Source organism: Planococcus citri, chromosome 4 (assembly GCF_950023065.1).
Source record: "Planococcus citri chromosome 4, ihPlaCitr1.1, whole genome shotgun sequence".
Lineage (NCBI taxonomy): Eukaryota > Metazoa > Arthropoda > Insecta > Hemiptera > Pseudococcidae > Planococcus > Planococcus citri.
The window spans coordinates 63,053,301-63,073,948 of record NC_088680.1 but is presented as its reverse complement, the minus strand read 5'-3'; the positions used below and the strand labels follow the sequence as shown (position 1 = coordinate 63,073,948).

Below are 20,648 nucleotides of genomic sequence, written 5' to 3'. Positions count from 1 at the left end.
TGGTAGATTTTTGAAAAAAAAGCGAGACTTGTGAAAAAGGAGGAGTTGCGATAAGGCCATTTTTTGGCACCAGTTAGTTATGGACTCAACCACTATTAAAATGTTGTAATGAATGTATGAAATACGAATCCGTGGTTGGTTAATCCAAAATGACCATTTTTTGGGTTCCAGGGGTTCCCAAAGTTGTGAGTAAAAAAATAATTTTGGGAACCACTGAGTATTATTTTCAAAAACTTTTCTAGCGTAAAATATCTGTTTAAACCCGATAAACGTTATGCGAGGAGATTTTTCTATTTTCGACCCCCTTGGGAGCAGAAACGGGGGGGGGGGGGTCAATTTGTTTGAAAATTTTGGAACCACCATTTTGGACCCACCCCCTCGAACCCCGCTAAAAAGCTTTTTACAGTTTATTAGTATCTGAAAGACTTCCATCCTACCAAATTTCGAGCTCAATAAAAATTTTCGCTGGTACTCAAGAATCCAATTTTCCAATTTTTCGTAATTTCGATATTTTGGGAACCCCTGGAAAACTAGAAACCTGCGATTTGCGCCAAACGTATAGTTTTGAGGTATATATTCAATAATCTGGATGAAAAAGTTGAATTAAGTTCCCTGTGTATATTCGTAATTTTGGAACTTTTTTTTAGAGCCTCCCACTTTAGGCACCCCTAAAAAGGTGTTTATGCATAGTTTTTCAAATAAATTGAAGAATTCACGTTTGAAACACACTAGCAAGTGCTCGATAATTTTTCGTAAGATTTTTCCTGTTACTTTCAAAATTGAGCTAACGTTATTTTCACGTCTTTTCGACGAGTTAAATCTCAGAATTTGATTTAAAATAGCTCAATTTTGAAAGTTACTGGAAAAATCATACGAATAATTATCGAGCACTTCCTAGTGTGTTTCAAATGTAAATTCTTCCATTCATTTGAAAAAATACGCGCAAACGCAATTTTTAGGGGTGCCTAAAATGGGGGGCTTTAAAAAAAAGGTTCGAAATTACGAATATACGGGGAGCTTAATTCAACTTTTTCATCTAAATAATCGAATATACACCTCAGAACGTTACGTTTGGCGCAAATTGCAGGTTTCTAGTTTTCCAGGGGTTCTCAAAATATCGAAATTACGAAAAATTGGAAAATTGGATTCTTGAGTACCAGCGAAAATTTTTATTGAGCTCAAAATTTGGTAGGATGGAGGTCTTTCAGATACTAATAAACTGTAAAAATCTTTTTAGGGGAGTTCGAAGGGGTAGGTCCAAAATGAGGGTTCCAAAATTTTCAAAAAATTGAAACCCCCCAATTTTTGCCCCCGATGGTCTAAAGTAAGAAAATAACCTTCCATAATGTTTGTTTGGTTCAAACAGATATTTTATGCTAAAAAAGTTTTTGAAAATAATACTAAGTGGTTCCTAAAATTATGTTTGCATTCGCAACTTTGGGAACCCCTGGAGCCCAAAAAATGGTCATTTTGGGTTAACTAACCACGGATTCGTATTTCGTACATTTATTACAACATTTTAAGAGTGGTTGAGTCGATAACTAGCTGGTGCCAAAAAATGGCCTTATCGCAATTCCTCCTTTTTGAAAAAAAAAATCAAAAACAAGAACTTTTGGCAAATTTGCTAAAGATGAAAAAATTTTTGCAAGTCCAAAGTACGATAATGCGAACACAGCAACGGTGTAATTTCAAGTTCGCAAGTTACGAATCTGCGAACGAAGATTAGTAAAATGCGAACACAGCAACGGTGTAATTTCAAGTTCGCAAGTTACGAATCTGCGAACGAAGATTAGTACTCGTATTATTTGTAGGTTTGCAAGTTGCGACACTACGAACAAAGAATATGAAGCGTTCGCAGGTTCGCAAATTGGCAAGTAAAAATTTTCACAAGTCCACGTTACGAACATGCGAACACAGCAACAGTGTAATTTAAGTTCGCAAGTTACGAACCTGCAAATGAGGTATGGTACTATTCGTAGGTTCGCAAGTTGCGACACTACGAATAGCTATGGTAACTATTTGAGCGCGATTGTCATGGAGATTATTTAGAAAAATTCTGACGCATAAATTGAGAATTTTCAATAACAAATAATTTATCGTCGTTTTTTGATTTTTTTCAACACTGCAGGCATAGCTGTGTCATCCGATTATTTTCGTTGGGGAGAGGGGGCTGAAGAACTGTTGATGTTATGGGATGGCAGAAAAACAAATTGTAAAAAAAAAGGTTCACACGCATAAATAAGGACGACTCTTTTAGGAAACTCACTGTACAAAAGACTTCAATTTTGATCAAAACTCAAAAAAATTCGGAGATGAGGGGAAGGTATCAAAAATACGGTGGGAGAAATTTTGAATTTCCAACTCGACCTTGACTTGCTCGCCAGCTGGTTACAAATTTTAATAATGAAAATGAAAAAAAAAAGTTTCTTTCATTGGCAGCCTAATGAATTAAAGTTGATTTCTTCTAGATGAAAAAGAAGAATGAAGGTCACGTGATCGAGTCAAAAAAGAAATTGATTTCTTTTAAATGAACCGAATTCACTGCAAGACTACTGATTCAGCGAGCAGGCGCTAAAATGTATCGAATTATTTGCATGGAGAAGTTCTGCGCCAGGAGCAACAGTTTTTCTTTCAAAATCTTCGTTATTACGAAACAAAACTGAACAAAAATCGAAATTTCCCACACCTCAGTTTTAAATTTCGTATGTACCTATCCCATCAACTACATACCTACCAACAAGTATTTTGAGAAACATAAAATATCCACATCAAAACATAAAAAACATAGTCAAGCCAGTCACTCGATATTCGAAAAATACATCTTCGTTTTTTCCCAGCAATAAACTACGTATAAAACGCTCCAAGTTGACGACTTTCCTGCTAATCTAGGTTCTACTTCGAGTTTTGAAATGGGTTAAACGTGACAGAAATTTTACGCCTGATAACATTTCACGGGTTAAATTTCACGTAGAAATTTTATTATCAAAAGTGCATCGGTTTTTACACCGAAATCCCATAACGTTCGAGCTCAATTCCCGATATGATTCTATAATCGTGTTTACTTTTTCAATTTATACGACTTTGTCCAACAGCTGTGTCAGTATATGGCAGGCTTCTGTTTGTTTGCGCGTGTTTTTTTCTTCTTTTTCTTTTTCGCTCTATATACTCTCTATAAATTTTTACACCGAATTCACAATATTTATAGCTTCGACTTCGAGAGATGAATATGGTTTTAAGATGATTACCTACATTTAGTAATGTAATGTGCGTTTACGTAGCAATAATGTTTAATGATTTTAAACTAGCATCACTTACGAGTATAATAATTCGATTCAGTTTTTATGGACTGTACGTATTAATGAATAAAAAAATGTTACTTTTTCAAATTTATTTTTACAAAGGCACATTTTGAGGCTGATTTTTTTTTACATTTTTCGTGAAAATTACCTAGTAGGAATGCGCAAACTTTGTACTTGAGACCCCCTTCCCTAAAAAAAACAAATAAAAAACGATAAAAATTTTACTCCAACTTCTGACACAGCTCATGCAATTTTTTAATTTGCCCTTCAACTGTGATGTTGAAAATAATTTCAAAAGGCTGATGAGAAAATCTTGAAAAAAATGTCAAGTTGGTAGAAAAATTTCATTTCTCTAATTTTCTTATTTTGTTCAAAAACTAAGGAAGTAAGTAGTCAAATATGTACCTACATAATCATGGTGCGAACCCTTTGCCTATCAAAATATCATCGCTATATATGAAATTTTTCTGAAAAATCGCTAATTTTGTAATTTTTTCAAAAGTTGAGATTTTCAAGAGGTAAAAAAATTCATTTCTCAACCCAACACTTCGGATTCACAATTCACTACTTGCTCAAATCGATTAAGAAATTTCAACTTCCGAAAGGATCAAATTTTCAGCAGCTGAAGTAAATTACGTCGTCTTAATACCAGTAGAATGTTTTGAAATCGCTGAATCCAATTTTTTTGGAGACTCTAGATCAGCTCTAAAATGGCCGAAATTTGTTCAGGGGATTAACCTCAGTTAGGTACATAAAATTTTGAAAAATTAAAAAAAAAATTGGCGATTTAAAATTTTTGATTTTCTTTTCAAATAATAAAAGAACTCACTTTTTAACCCGCCACCTTGAGCTTATCACAGGAGTAGATTTTCAGTCACCGACGCCCGAAGTTGATTACAAGGCCTTCCAGAGTGGTTTGAATTTACTAGGAAAAAGTCTCCTTCATCTTAAGATCTATTTTTATTTCAAACCATAAAGTACGATTTCCTCCATTTTGTAAAATTCATCGAGAATCCAAAAATCAACGTCAGCAGCTCAAAATTTGGTTCTGAGGTGTAGGTAGATTGTTTTCCCTTCTCAACGAGCCTTTTTTGCCACTATTTGAGGAGGGGAGGGGGCGGTTGGAGGAGAGGCGCAGGCTGATTCTCGAAAGTTGTAAGTTCATGATTTTTTGCTCACCCTCCTAACCACAAACGCACAAAAACATTTATTTTTGCCGTATTTGTTTAAAAAGTCCTCTTTTTGTTCCAAAATTTATTGCCATACAAAAGACCTGTTTTTAGCCAAACTTATAAAATTGTTTTTTTGGCAACAAAAAGTATAAATTTTGGTAAAAATTGTCAAAAAGTGTCAATTTTGGTAAAAATTGTCAAAAAAAGTCAATTTTGATAAAAAGTGTCAAAAAGTGTCAATTTTGGTAAAAATTGTCAAAAAGTGTCAATTTTGGTTAAAATTGTAAGAAGTGTCAATTCTGGTAAAAGTTGTCAGAAAGTGTCAATTTGGGTAAAAATTGTCAAAAAGTGTCAATTTTGGTAAAAATTGTCTAAAAGTGTCAATTTGGGTAAGAATTGTCAAAAGTGTCCATTTTGGTACCATTTTCAAAAAAAGTATCAATTTTGATAAAAGTTGTCACAAAATGTCAATCTTGGTAAAAATTGTCAAAAACTGTACATTTGAGTAAAAATTGTCAAAAAATGTCAATATTGGTAAAAATTGTCAAAAAGTGTTAATTTTGGTAAAAGTTGTCAGAAAGTGTCAGTCAATTTTGGTAAAAATTGTCTAAAAGTGTCAATTTTGGTAAGAATTGTCAAAAAGTGTCCATTTTGGTACCATTTTCGAAAAAAGTATCAATTTTGATAAAACTTGTCACAAAGTGTCAATTTTTGAAAAGAATGTCAAAAATTGTCAATTTTTGAAAAAAAATACATCATAAAGTGTCAAGTTTTCTAAAAATTGTCAAAAATGTTCAACTTTGGTAAAAATTCTCAAGAAGTGTCAATTTTTGTAGAAATTGTAAAAAGATGTTAATTTTTGTAAAAATCGTCAAAAAGTGACTGTTTTTAATAATAAGTATGAGTAATAATTGTCCAAAAGAATAACTGTTTGCCGAAAACTTCAATAGTCCTATTCTTGCTAAGATTGCCCAAAAAATCCTGTTTCTACCAAAATCACCAAAAAATTCCTTTTTTTTTCCATTTTAATTTTTGGAGTTGACGAAAAGTTGTACTTGGTGTTTTTTCATCAAAATTCTATAGAAGTAATATTTTGATAAAGTGCTCAAATTCCAAAAAGTAATCATGCATGTTTGTCTTGCTTGCTTAATAAGTCCTCTTTTTGCTCCAAAGTTTGCCAAACAAAAGTCCTGTTTTCCACATTTTCTTTTTTTTTTGTCAAATTACATCCTTCCTTGAATTATTTTATTTTTTCAGTCTCACGACAATTTTTCGATATTTTTGAAACTTCTTTTGGGGACAATACGTGCCCTCGCGTGCAACTCTGCTTGTAAGTAGTTTATAACCAATATTTAATTTAGACAATCACAAAAAATTACACTTTGGGAATCCCTTAAAAATAGAATAACAGGGGAAAATCACCACAATCATAATCTATTGGGCAATTGAAAACATCTAATATCGACATTTCAATGAAAATGTTTTCAAAAATATTTTTCTAATAATGTTTTGAATAAACACACAAAAAAACCTTATAATTTTACAAAATGAAGAAAGGAGTGAAAATGACCACAAATAATTTTTCCTCAATTTTTTTAGCCAGATGTGACAGACATGAAACAATTTCCAATTTTTCATCCTTTCCCCCCAAAAAAAAGAAGTAACGAGATTCAAAAATAACCTGCAACTATATTTTTGAACAAACACATCTCTCTAGGTAAAGACCGTTTTCGTCAAAAATTTCCATAAATTCCTTTCACAATAAAATAGGTAATTTCAATTACAGGTCACGTGATTCGCAGATCAATCATGTGACAAGACGATGAACATTGAAAAAAAAAAACGACGGACATAGAAGATGAAGGATGAGGTGAGGAGGAAGACCTAGATTTGACTTCGAGCGACATTTGCACGAAGCACCTAATTCGATTGCAGTAAGATTTTTTATCCGGCATTTTTTATCAATTACGAGTTCTCACCTTCTCAGATCATATTTCATCAAAAATCCGAGCAGATTTAAACATTCGCTGACTTTTTTTTGTGAAAGACCATTTTCACTGATTTGTCTCGTTCCTTCTCGATCGTTTTAATGAAAAAGTATTCGAAAATTCAATTTTGGAAATAAGCAAACGAAGGGCGAAGACTTCAGAAATTCATAAATTATACTTCGCCCCCTTCTCATCCCTGTTCAATGAAAAAGTGCTCAGCTACACATTTAAAATCTTAGCTCTCAGCTTGGGCGATATTTCGTACAATCGATTAAAAAATTGGTACTTACGCCCGGTCTCGGTAAAGACATATAGGTCTGCTTCTCAGGAACCTTCTGTCGTTCCATAACTTCTTTGCAGATAGCGGATATATCCAATGTCAACGACTGCCACATATCAGCAAAAACTAAAGCCACACACCAAAAAATTTCGTAATGTCTCATTCGATGGAAAATACCCAAAAAAGATAGCACAAATCGATCGATACTAACCTTCGAAATTTTCTTTAGCTATTTTAGAGCTCGGATGTTGGGCTAAAGTATGAGCTGCGGCTACCACCTGTGGAGCGTATATTTTTAAATTTATCTCGGCGTGTTTGGCGGTAACTTGAAGATTATCGTTGGTAGCCAAATGCCTGAGTAGTTTGGTTATTTCGGCGATATGGTCGACGGTTTCTTGAAACCTGATCGCCGTTTTATCGAGTAAGTCGTGGTCTGAGGAAGCAGCGCAATTGGTAATGGTGGTAACTAATTCGTTTCCGGTTCTGATCACCGAAGGTAACTCGTTAGTTTGATCCTTCGCCGTGGCGAGTAGTTCGGTCCTGAGTTCTCGAGTCGAGTCTAAACAATTGGTGACCGCTAGTTCCATCTCGTGAGTAGGTGAACTCCCTTCGCATTGATCCTGTTCACAAAACAGTTAATCATTTTACTAGAACGAACCGAGACTGAAATCGTATCGAAGTGTGCACAACTTACCAATCCTGAGGCAATCCTGACCAATTGTTCTAACTGTATTTTAATACGTTCGCACAGCAAGATGATATTTTCGCGATGCTCGTGCGTCGTGTAAGCGCTATCGGTGAAATCCTGCGTACGATCGATGACCATATCGACCGCCCTGTTCAAGCTATCTTTATCGGCCAATGTTAAAGTCAGTCTTGTCATCTCTATTAGTGAATCTAAATTACGTAAAACTTCGCTTAACGTTTGCCCTTCGTCCTTGATGGTGGCACCTCCGCCTTCCCAGACGCCGTCTTTGACTACATAATGAATAAGATCGATTGCCCTTCGCATTTGGCAGAACACCGTCGTTCTGTTTTCTTTAGCCGTGGAGCTATCCGGATGTCGAAGACAGGTCTAAAAATAGGCCAAACAACAAAAATTAATGAATCTTTCGATAGGTAAGTAGAGGTAGCTCGATCAGCTGTACGAATCAATCGTCGTCGGCTTACCTTAGAAGATATCAACAATAACATCGTCGAACGTTCCAAGACTTGTCGAGCTGCAGACATTTGAGCCTTTCTTCGTTCATCTTTCAAGTCGTTTTGCCTGTCGCCGGTTAAATGCGCTAATTCCACCATTTCGCTACCGAACTGACTGAATGCTTTTACGAATTCCGTAAAATTGGTAACATTTTCTAAACGTCCCAAGCTTCTGGATACCTGAGAAAACGAGATCATCGATTAAATTAATTTAAACAAGGAGAAATATGTACATCTATTTTTGCCTAAAATAACTTGGTATACTTAGTATTTAACGCCCTCCCCTCCCCTCCACATTTCACCGAGGACGAATTGTAGAAAATCATCGGAAAACTGAACTAAACAGTAAATTGAGTCTGGAAATAATTTTTCCAATTTCTCTGCAATTTTTTTCCAAATTTTTTAGAAAAGGGTCATTTGAAAACGTTTTTATTACCTCCTCAAATTTTTCAATCTGAAGACAAAATTTGTTAAAATTGGAAAGGCAAGCTGCTCCTTTACTTTTTGAATTCACTTTCTCCTACCAAAGACTTGAAAAACCCAAGTTGAACAAGGCTTCGCTCAATTTTAACGTTCCATTCTCAAATTCAGTTTTTTAAAGTTCAAAAAATTAAAAATTTATATTTTATGAAAAAATATTAGGTGAAGCAATTTTTCAACCACACTTCATTTTTCAGCGAAAATAAAAATAAAAAACAAATCGAAAAATCGTCTCCACCTGCTGAATTTCAATCCATCAAATACATTACAATGAATTTTTCGTATTTTTCAGAGGATCGAAAATATTTTGATACGTTTCTTTTGAATTATTTATCAAAAGATTAAATATTATTTAATGTACTATTGGTAATTTGAATTTGAATATCTCATTACATTTTCCAGAAAAAAAGAAAAAGAAAAAAAAATGAAAATACGAACAAACTGGTATTTTTAATGCCTTCCTGGAAGGGGGGGCGAGAGTCAAGGTAGGTATAAAGTCAACTATGAAAAGATACGCCACGCTATTGAAATTGAAATTTTCCCGAAAAATAGAACATTTGAAAGTGAAAAGAAGTAAGAGAGGTCGTCGATCCAATTTTAATGCAAATTCGAGTCACTTGAGAATTTTTTTCCCATTCATTCGAGCAAATTCTGTATAATTTAAACTTGCTGTGGGCCTGAATTTTTTCATTACTCTGAACTAGTCTTTAGGTATTCTGCGCCATCTTGCATCTCAAATTGAATTGTAAATAACAAAGTAGGTAGGTAGGTACCTAGGTACCTACTTCGTACCACAATTTTTTTATTCCACGAGCAGATCACTCTGAGTCTGAATCATTCCAAGTCACTTTGTAGGTACTTTGCATTAGGATGGGCAATTGAAATATTTTGGACTTCGATTGGAAAAACTTGTCTTTGGTAATTTAAAAATTTGTTTTCGAAAAAACATGACTAATTTTGAATAATACTTGATAAAAATTTTTGGAACTCCTGAAAAAACTTTTCTGATGAATTTTATAAGGTTAAAATCGTATGAATTAACTGGCCCTATTTGAATTTTTTAAAAACCAAAATTTCAACTGCTTCGGGTAATTTTTTGATTTTCGATGAATTTTTGGAAATCGAAGGACTAAAAATGTGAAAAAATCAAAGGTTTACCAAATTGACCCAGAAAGTTGAAACTTGCTATGTGCACTATTTTCGACCTTCCAAATCGATTGAAAACGGTTTCGAAACATTTCGAGTTGTTCTGGAGCCTCCAGAAAATGTTTGAAGATTGAAATTCCCGAAAAATTTCACCCAATGAAGTTGGTAAGCGGAAATTTAGTTTATACCTTAATCTCAACATGGTGAGTTGATTAGAAGAGGTTTTAAACCGTTCTAGTGCATTCAGTCATAATTTGAAAATTCCAGACGCTCGAAAGAATGCCATAAAAACTGTCAAAATTGGCCTTTTCACGTAGTACAAACGTAATTGGTGCTTGTTAGTCATCGATATTACACTAAATGGATACACAGCAGGTCCACTTACCCCGCCGCAAACAACAACATCAGAATTTCACAGAAATTTCTGTTTACTACGGTTATTGATGCGCCTCTTTTTCGCGCACCTCTTTTCTGAACATGAACATGAACATGCAAATAATAAACACGTCGAATTCTCGAATTTAATAATTAAAATCACACGTTGATAAGGTTTCACTTTCAAATTACGTTTTAAAAATGAAATGATTTATTTATTTCGATATTATTTATTATTAATAATTTTGGTTATGCCTGGTAGACTGTATAATTGTTATGTTTGCGGAAGTTACACTTCGCAAACATTTTCGTAAGTTTTTTACCACTGATCTAATTCTCATGTACTTACATATTTTAGTACATATAAAAATGCATTGTTAAAAGACGAAAATTTTCCTTATACCTGCCTATATTGAGTTTTTAAAAAAAAAAGTTTTGGGCTCAAACGGTTAAGCAATATTTATTTTTATGAACATAGGTACATCATATTATTCAGTAGTTGTTCAAAAATACATATCTAATCACTGTCACTATCCGTCTTTGGAAAAGTAGGGTCCCAAATTCCAGGTGGGGTTTGGGACCTAACAAACTTGAAACGATGTCTACAGGACTGATCCACTATTTTTCGATATTCTTCTTCCGAGTATTTCTTTTTCAAATTATCAAAAAAAGGCTTACAGTTGTAACATGGTTGCCCTGGAAGTCTCCAACGTTCTGATTTCTTTGGGATTCTGTCCCTAAGATATGCATACTTAGGCTCAGGTTGTTCTGGAGGCGCATAATCGAATGAATCTTCATCAAAATTTTCTGGTTTATTCTCCTTTTCATCTTGAGAGCTTCTAAGTTTTTTCTTTGAGTTCACACTGTGTGATGACTTTTTCCTTTTCTTCTCGGAGTTCTCGTCAGTCTTCACATAACCACCACTAATATTTTCCATTATTTTTACTTTTTAATACCAAAAATATTTCAAATTTCACACGTTATTGGAGCATGTAGCTTTTTTACTGAAAACAGCATTACATAATGATATTTAACACATATTTATGGAAAATTGGCCTATAATTTTTGAAAAATCCAAAACGTCTATAATTTAATTATTTTTTTTTTTTTTATAAATTCGGACGATAAAATCAAGTTTTTGGATAATTTTTAAAAAAAGTTTTTCAGCAATTTTGCTGGCAGGCAAGATTTTTGAACAGTTGAATTGGCGATCACAAACAGTAAATCTTTACCATTGCATTTTTATATTTGTCACATTATTTTGCAGAATTCTATGTTCACAAATTCATTTTACAGTTTCCCTGAGAATGATGATAGAAGAGCTCAATGGGCTCAAATTTTGGGAATTGATTTTGATCGTGTGTTTCCAAATGATAGATTATGCTCGATGCACTTTAGAAGTCAGGATATTAAGCCTGCAAAAACTTCCAAAAATCGAACCAAACTAAAACACAATTGTACTCCGATCAGTTTTTCTGGTAATATTAATGAAGATGAATCTGAGATCCCTAGTAAGACAATTATTAAACCATTCTAAGTAGAACACAATTTAAATTTTTATTTTTTTAAAAACTACTCAAATCTCTAATTTTTCAGTGAGTGATGTTGAATTTGCAGCAGAAAATATAAATACTGCTGGTGATTCTGATTATAATGAAAATGTGACTGTGATATCCAACGTTTTAGATTCCAGTACCAATACCAATACCCCTAGTAAGACAATAATGCAACCATGTAGAATGCATTTTGCATTTTTTCAACATACCCAAATGCCTTATTATTAATTTTCAGTTATTGATGTCGAATTTGCTGGAGAAGCTATGAACACTGATGGTGATTTTTCAGAAAATGAGCAACAATTATCAAATTCTTCTCTTAATAATGCCAATGATGGTAACGAAGCAACATCCTATGTTTCAAATTCTGATTCTGAACCCACCAGTAAGACAGAAAATTTGATCAATAAGTGACGAGAGTCCACCTATTCCAAACATTTTTTCAAGTACTCAAACAACTTTATTAATTTACAGCAAACAACGTAGAACTTGGTGCTGGCAGTGCCACACCACAAACTCCTCGGACAACGGAAAGGCCCATACGTCAAAGATATCTTGGAGATTTTTTATCTCCGCATATGAAATCTCCAAGAGTAGCAAGGAGGTTTTTCTACTTGGCGAAGGAGGAGTCGCGGCGGCATAAAAAAAAAATTCATGCACTGCGAAGACAAAATTTGTATCTTAAGAAAAAAATTAAAAATATGGAGGATCTACTTGACCATCTGAAAAAAAGCGATTACATTTCAGAGGCAGCATATCACCATTTATTGGTGAGTGAATGTCTGTTTATGACATACCTATCTTCAATTCACAAAATAATTTGAGGGCAGAGTAATCATTTGAATTCAAGTAAAATTCAGATAGGTACCTAACAAATTTATCAGATACCAAGACATTATTTTGAGTGATTTCAATAGCAGAACAAACGTCATTTTTGAATTCAGCGTGCTCAAATTGGTCAAAAAACGCCATATATTTTCAGTATAAGGAAGCGTTGTTAAAACAATCTGACACCGAAAATGAATTCGTCGTCCTAAAAAGAACCTGTAGCCCAAATTTCAGTTCGATTCGCGAGAAAAAGTTTTTTTGCTCAAAAAAGTGCATTAATAAATTGCATTTTTTTGGAATTTTTTTGATTTTCAAAAAAAATTGTGTAAAGGGTCGTTTTTGACTAATTTGAGGTCGCCGAGCCCGAATCTGGTGTCCATTTGTGTCGTGGAGTGCTGCTTCGTTGAGAAACTGCAACCATTTCGCCAAATACGAGTCCGATCACAAAACTAAAGTCATATTCGAAATCAGCGATCTCGAATTAGTAAGAATCCGTTATTAAAATTGCAAAATTCGACAACTTTTTTCACGTAATTTAAATTTTTGAAAAATCTTGCCCTTACTTGGCTCAACTTGGTTCATTTTTTTGATAGAAAATGGAAAATTAAATTTTAAAATTAAATTACTGTAAAAAACATGTTCAAATACAAAAATTTTTGATTTGTTGAGATTTTGGTTGTTATTTTTCACAATAATTTGCACAATACTGTACATTAGTTGATTCAAATGAACACCCTGCACCTACGTAGGCATTTAGGCAAGCAACATAAAATTATGCTACAACACAATATTTTGTCCTTTTCAGTCCACTGTACCGGAAAATGTAAGAACTCTTGTAGACGCTTGCCTCACAAGTAAGAAGCCGCTGAAATACGATGAAAACATACGCCAGTTTGCAGTTACATTATATTTCTACAGCACAAAAGGATACGCATTCGTTAGAAAGGCATGGAAAAATATGCTACCCGCAGAATCCACTATTCAAGCATGGTTACGAGTTGTTAATGGAGAACCAGGCTTCACCCAGGAAGCTTTTGATGCATTGAAAAATCGATCCGATCATATAAAAGCTCCCTTACCAGTCAATCTTGTCATAGATGAAATGAGTATTCGCCAACGTGTTGGTATGGGTAACGATGGCGTTGTATTTGGAGCCGTCAATTTGGGAAGTAATATGGTGATCGATGCGGATACTGAAGATATTCCTAAAGCTAAAAATGCATTAGTGTTCATGGTCGTGTCTTTAAAAACGAAATTCAAGGTACCTGTAGGGTACTTCCTTATTGATGGCATGACTGGAAAAGAACGCGCACATCTCCTCAACATGTGTCTAGAAATGTTGCATGACGCCAACACTCATGTAATGAGTGTTACTTTTGATGGTGCGTATGTCAATTTCACCATGTGTGAAGAATTGGGAGCAAATTTCAAACACGGCACGCCTCAATTCAAGCCATATTTTCCTCATCCAGTCACTAAAAAACCTGTGTACGTGTATCCAGATCCGAGCCACAATATAAAAAACATCCGAAATGCATTTGCCGAATATGGTCCGTTGAAAAACAACAAGGGTGAAGATATTTGCTGGAAATTCGTTCCTTTGCTGTACCAATTGCAAACAGCTTCAGGGCTGCATTTCGGAAACAAAATTAGAAAAAAACACATTGATTTTTCAAATACGAAGATGAAAGTAAAACTGGCTACTCAAGTATTGAGTGAATCCGTTCACGACAGCTTGGAGCATCTAAAAAGTGAGGGATTTGAAGAATTTCAAGGAAGCTCACCTACTGCTGAATTTTGCAAAAAATTTGATGAAACCTTCGATTTATTAAACTGCAGAGAAAAAAACAATTTTAAAAACAAGTTCTGCAAACCCCTGAAAACTGAAATCAACGATGAGAATCTAATAACGAAGAAATCCAAAGCTGAGGAGCTGAAACAGTACATTATCAGCTTGAAAACCAGCCAAGGCACATCCGTTATGACATGTAGTAGGAAAACTGGATTTCTAGGGCTGGTTATTTGCTTGGAGAACTTGTTTAAAATTTATGAAGCTTTAAAAACGTTACCTGACCACAAACAAGATTACCTTTTATCGTTCAAACTTAGTCAAGATCATTTAGAAAACTTTTTTTCGGCAGTAAGAAGAAAGAATGGCTGGAATAACAATCCCGATGCATTACAGTTCAAAGGCGCTTATCGGCAACTACTTGTTCGACATGAAATTGAAAGCTCAAATCGTGCAAATTGTGAAAAAGACGACGTTCCTATTTTAAGTGCTTCCAGTCGCCGAAAAAAGAAAAAAATTACTCCATGCAATGAAACACCAGCAGTTTTGCCTTCTCGTGAACCTGCAGTTGTTCAGCTTTCTCACGAACTTGCAATTGCTGGACCTTCTCGTGACCCTGCAGTTGCTGGGCCTTCTCACAAACCTGCAAACACATCATTGTTAGAATTCGATACCTCCGATGACGAATTGGCAGCATATACATCAGATGCGGATATGAATGATTATTCTTCAGATATCAGTGACCATGAAGAAAATGAACTAGTAACTGTATATCAAGACTTTGAGGACGAAATTGATTCACGAATCGTTAAGGCTGTCAAAATAATTGTGCCTCATATTGCCGGTTTTGTTATCAAGAGTATTTTGAACAAAAATGACTGTGGAAATTGCAACCTGTCTCTCGTAAACAAGAATCCTTCGCCGAATACTTTAACTTCACGGAAATCAAAAGGTCGTCTGGTACATCCATCGGAGAATGTAATGCAATTGTGTCTCTCCACAGAGATAGCTTTTCGGAATAACGTAAATGGAATTTTCAAAATGTCATTTGATGAATCTGTAAAACAAACGGCTTTAATGCAATATTTTAACATCGGGTGTGATAACAACGATCATTGCAACAAACTAAAAAATAATATTGTAAATAAGTATGTAACGTTAAGAAAGCATCACGAATTCGAGCAAATTAACGACGATTCAAGTACGTCAGTGCGACAAAAGTTTACTAAACTGATTCTTTTCAAGAATCAATAGCTCGCTAATGTAAAATCAAATAAATTATTATACTCTTACTTATCAAAATAATTGAAATTATCGCTGAAATCCTTCGTAGACCTACGTATTCATTAATTGAAACCTGAAAAAAAGAATATATCACAAAGTAAACTAGTTCTTTTTGCAATTAATAATAAAACTGAAGAATCTTAAATACTTATCTGATGACAATAATGTTGTTTCTGATCGGCAATTACCATCGATGATGGCGATTACAAACAGTGGAACTTCATAAATGGTACTAATAGAACTTCATTGCAATAATTAAAGTCTCAAGTTCGATTTATTCAAAATTATTTACATATACAAATTATATTTCAACGAAAACACTTGAAATTATAGTCATTTTGAAATTACAATCTGTTGAAAATGTTATCTGTTTTCAATCACGATGTTTTTATCACTATTTTACACTTGCGCAGAAGGATGCGCATCAATAACCATCAACTCATCGCCCCTTTCCCCTGTGAACTTCGCTAGCACGGCATTTCCCACCCGCCTCTCTACATGCTGTGTATCCATTACTGTAATATCGATGTTGTTAGTAACCCACATGACCAATTACACGTCGTTTTTCCCAAATCGGTATCTGCCGGTTCGGAACCACATATTTCTCCAACAATTGCATAATCAAAAATTTGAAAAATATATGGTTTTAAACTGTCAAAAAACTCATTTTTGAAAAATGGCGTATAATCAGTCAAGAACATAAACAGAATCGCGTTTATATGCGATAAAGTTGAATTGGGCAGATTTCAGTACTTTTTTTCCGGTAACTGTAATTTCTAAAAAGTTGCTGGAGACTCCAAAACGGCTTAAAACCATTTCCAGTTGACTCGGCGTATCAAGAAAATGGGCTATAGGCAGAATATCAGATTTTCTCCTCAAACAGCACACGTAAGTGAATTTTATCAAATTCATAAAGTTATATACTTACAGTTTTTACGATACTTTGAACATTTGGAATTGCCAAGATGTGGCTGGAGGCTCCAGAAGAGCTTTAAACCACCTTCAATCGACTCTGCATGTTGAAATTGGGGTATAAGATGAATTTCAACTTTCCAACTGGATCAAGTAGAATTTTGTGGAAATTTCAAATTTCAAAAATCTGCTGGAGGCTCCAGAACTGCTCAAAACGATTCGAAACCGTTTTCAATCGATTCGAGGAGTCGAAAATAAGGGTACACACCAAATTTCTGCTTTCTGAGTCAATCGGGTGAAATTTTGATTTTTTCAGATTTTTTTAAAACTCAAATTTGAAATGCACTCGAGCAGCTGAAATTTTGGCTGGAGATGTACATAGGTATTTAAATAGGCTCGTTTGATTTAGCTTTGATCGGGTCAGAAAAGTTTCGCTGGTTGGGACACCTCTCTTATTTTTAGAGAATACAAAAATTTTGTTAGAGACGTTAGATCGGCTGGAAATGATGACATTTGAGTATTATGAGGTTAATCTATCCCATAAAGAATTTTAATCTGCAGCATAATTCTTGAACCAAATGAAAAAAATCGAAATCATTTCTAAAACAAGAGACCAGCGTACCCGCTGCTCTAAGATAGTTTTTGCGATTTATTTTTTGGCTGTTTGATTTGAATTGGAGGGGGTATGCTGGTCAGCCATTTTCTTGCGAGACTATCCTACTTAGCATAGAAACTCCGTAAGAACGCATACAATTTTTCGTGTGAAAAATGCAATTTTTTCGATCGTTCGCGAGTTCGGGTGATCTGTTGTGTAGTCTCAAATTAAAGATAATGAAATTCTCTATCGATTAATGTTGAAATTTCATCATTTCGCGTAAAAATAACGATTTTATGAAGACTTCTATCTTACGGATTTTTGCATACTACGTACGTCATCTTTAAACTAAAAATTCTCGAAATTTTCAGTGAGCACATGCATGTTTTAAAGTACCAAAATGTTCGGAATCTCATCCTCTTTAAAATGAGCTATTAGCGAAAGCTCTAGATGCAACCGTTTGAAAATTCTCGAAGTTTAAAGTTGCGAATCAAGCTGCAAGCGGTAAGTATTGAACTTCTAACTAAAATTACTCAAAATTTCGAGTGGACACGTAGGTATTTTAATACATCAAAATGTTCGTAAATTTATCCTCTTTAAAATGTTTCTTTACCGAAAGCTCTACCTTTAACCGTTCAAAAGTTTTTGAAGATTAAAGTTGCGGAAAGTGGTTACTGATCAAAACATCACTCACTGATAACAGAGATAACACAATTTGACCACTTTCCGCAACTTTAATCTTCGAAAACTTTTGAATGGTTAAAGGACTAAAGGTAGAGCTTTCGGTAAAGAAACATTTTAAAGAGGATAAATTTACGAACATTTTGATGTATTAAAATACCTACGTGTCCACTCGAAATTTTGAGTAATTTTAGTTAGAAGTTCAATACTTACCGCTTGCAGCTTGTTTTCGCAACTTTAAACTTCGAGAATTTTCAAACGGTTGCATCTAGAGCTTTCGCTAATAGCTCATTTTAAAGAGGATGAGATTCCGAACATTTTGGTACTTTAAAACATGCATGTGTCCACTGAAAATTTCGAGAATTTTTAGTCTAAAGATGACGTACGTAGTATGCAAAAATCCGTAGAATAGAAGTATTCATAAAATCGTTAATTTTACTCGAAATGACAAAAATTTAACATCAATCGATAGGGAATTTCATTGTCTTTAATTTGAGACCACATAGAAGTTCACCCGAACTCGCGAACATTCGAAAAAATTGCGTTATTACACGAAAAATTGTATGCGTACTTACGGCGTTTCGTTTGTTTTCGTTCTGGGAAGGAAGACAATGGCGGTCCAGCATACCCACCTACAACCTACCAAATTATGTAACTCAACTGTGTGACAAGTTGACGAGTTGACGACCTACCAAATACTCCGCTACGAACTGGTCGCGTCGCTCAATCATGAAAAAGCCAAAAAAGTTGGAAGAATGGAAAATGAGAAAGCATTAAGCCAAAAAAGTTAAAACTCGGAAGAAAAAGTGAAAACAATATAGTTTTTTCGCTTGCGCAAAAACTATAAAAAATAAAATAGAACCTGGACAAGTTTCGGGTGGTCAAAATCTACTTTTTAAATATCCAAAGATTTCTCGAAAATTCTATTTCTGATGGGAAAAAATCAAACTATGATCAAACGTTTTTGATTTCCTAAATCAATCCGTAGAATATTTCAGGTCATTCTGAAACTTTCTTACCGATTTATAGATTTTCTGATTTTTTTCACTAACGAATGGATTTTTTCTTTAAAAAAAAATAAATGTCTAAATCGATCAATAGGGATCACGAGAACACCTTAGACTAGAGTTTATAGAAGCAGCAGAATTTCGTTTCAACCTCAGTTCATAAAGTTTTTCAAATACTGGGAAACCAAAAATTTGCTAAAACCGCTCAAAGGACTCAATACCCCCTCCCATTTTTTCATAAAATTTTGCAAAAAACTAGAATATCCGAAAATTCTTCAAAGTTGAAGGTTTTAAAATGGCTCAACATCATCAATTGGCTCGAATTTGTGGCGTGATGGTTCAAGGCTTGCACTCAACCCCCTCTCTTCCTCCCTCCCTCCTTCCTTCCCTCCCTTCAAAAAAAAGTAACATTTGTAACCAAAAAAGCTCGAAAAACTAACCAAATAAGTAACAAAACACGAGCAAAACATTTTTATGTAGAAAAAATGTCCTAAAAAACATGTTTTCAATTTTAAAAAGTTGAACTCAGTATTTTACAACTTTTTGACAATTTTTGAAAACAAAATGAGGTGTTTTGCAATGTCTATCAAAAAATAATGCCCATTTTTCACAGAAAGCGAGACTGAAAAGTTTTGCAAAAGAAAGAACCTTTTTTGGTAATTTTTGATAAAAAAAAGAGGATTTTGGACATAGTTTGAAAAACAATTTTTTGACAAAAAGCAAGAATTGACAATTTCAGCAAAAACCGGAATTTTTTTTGACAATAATTACCTCGGCTAAAAAACGAGACTCTTGGACAATTTTTAAAAAAAGTGAGATTTTGACATTTTTGCAAGAAAACAACAATTTTTAGCCATATTGCTAAAATGCAAACATTTTTGTCAATTTCAGAAAATGTGAGAATATTTTGACAAAAGACAAAAACTGACAATTTCAGCAAAAAACATGACTTTTGGACAATAATTGGGGGAAAACGAGACTTTTGGACCATTTTTGAAAAAAAGTCAGACTTTTTGGAACATTTTGCAAACAAACGACAATTTTTAGGCATTTTGTTAAATACAAAATTTTTTGCCAGTTTTTGAAAATTTGAGAATTTTTGTCAGTTTTTGACACAAAGCAAGAATTGACAATTTCAGTAAAAAGGATGACTTTTTTTTCAATTATTGACCAAAAAACAGGAAACTTTGGACACTTGTTGGTACAATGCAAGAACTTACCAGTGGCGGAGAATGCGCCGGGGGGGGGGGGTTGCGAGGGTACGGCACACCCCTCGACAGGTTTGGAAAATTAAATAGTTGGCATTTTTTCTTTTTTTTTTTGTTACAAAATTGCCAAAAAAGTTATGTTTTTGGTAAAAGTTGCTAAACAGTTGTAATTTTTACTGAAACTGCAAAAAAGAAATATCAAAATTGTCAAAAAGTACCAAATTTTTTGCAAAATTGTCAGGAACACTAAAATTGTCTGAAGCCAGATTTCCCAAAAAGACCCATTTCCTCCAAAATTGTAAAAAAGTCGGGATTTTGGGGCCAAAACTAACGAAAATTTCTAATTTTTGATATCTAACATTGTCAAAAAGCCCTGATTTTTGCCAAATAGACATGATTTTTGCCAAATGGATATAATTTTTCCCATTTGCAAAAACTGTCAAAAACCCATAATTCTTGGCCAAAATTGATTAAAAATTCGATTTTTTTCCATTGCTGTCAAAAATTCCTAAATTTAGCAAAAATTGAGTAGGTAAAATCGTATTTTGCAAAATTGTAAAAAATACATCATTTTTGCTCAAATTGTCCAAATGTCCTGATTTTGGCAAAAAGACTTAGTTTTTCTAAAAATTGAAAAAAATTACCAATGTTTAGCAAAATTTTCAATTTGTCTGAACTTTTTCCAAGCAGACGTAATTTTTCCCAAAATCGCTCAAATGTCTGATTTTTGCCAAAATGTCAAAAAATTATAATTTTTGGCCAGAATCTACAAAAAGTCCCAATCAGATTCTTGTTTCTGACAAAAGTTTTTCATCTTTAGCAAATTTGCCAAGAGTTCTTGTTTTCGA

The 20,648-nt window shown here is 34.0% G+C and overlaps 2 protein-coding genes across 5 annotated transcripts in view; one reads left to right on the top strand and one right to left on the bottom strand.

Annotated features, from left to right (window-relative positions):
• The window catches only part of alpha-Catr (alpha-catenin related), a 95,213-nt gene that overhangs the window by 42,142 nt on the left and 32,423 nt on the right, over positions 1-20,648 (bottom strand). For all 4 annotated transcript variants that reach the window (XR_010558181.1, XM_065360398.1, XM_065360396.1 and 1 more), the window contains 4 exons: positions 7,910-8,119; positions 7,434-7,814; positions 6,951-7,359; positions 6,750-6,865 (listed from right to left, as the gene is read on the bottom strand). Coding sequence is in view for 3 of the 4 variants with exons in the window: in XM_065360398.1 (XP_065216470.1) it covers positions 6,750-6,865; positions 6,951-7,359; positions 7,434-7,814; positions 7,910-8,119 (1,116 nt within the window). In the remaining variant the exon portion in view is untranslated. The remainder of the gene's footprint in view (positions 1-6,749; positions 6,866-6,950; positions 7,360-7,433; positions 7,815-7,909; positions 8,120-20,648) is intronic.
• Positions 9,928-15,763, top strand: LOC135843273 (uncharacterized). The gene is made up of 5 exons (XM_065361093.1): positions 9,928-11,451; positions 11,537-11,653; positions 11,732-11,881; positions 11,971-12,266; positions 13,130-15,763. Exons 1-5 carry the CDS (start codon positions 11,214-11,216, stop codon positions 15,365-15,367), a joined length of 3,039 nt encoding a protein of 1,012 aa, XP_065217165.1. The 5' UTR covers positions 9,928-11,213; the 3' UTR covers positions 15,368-15,763.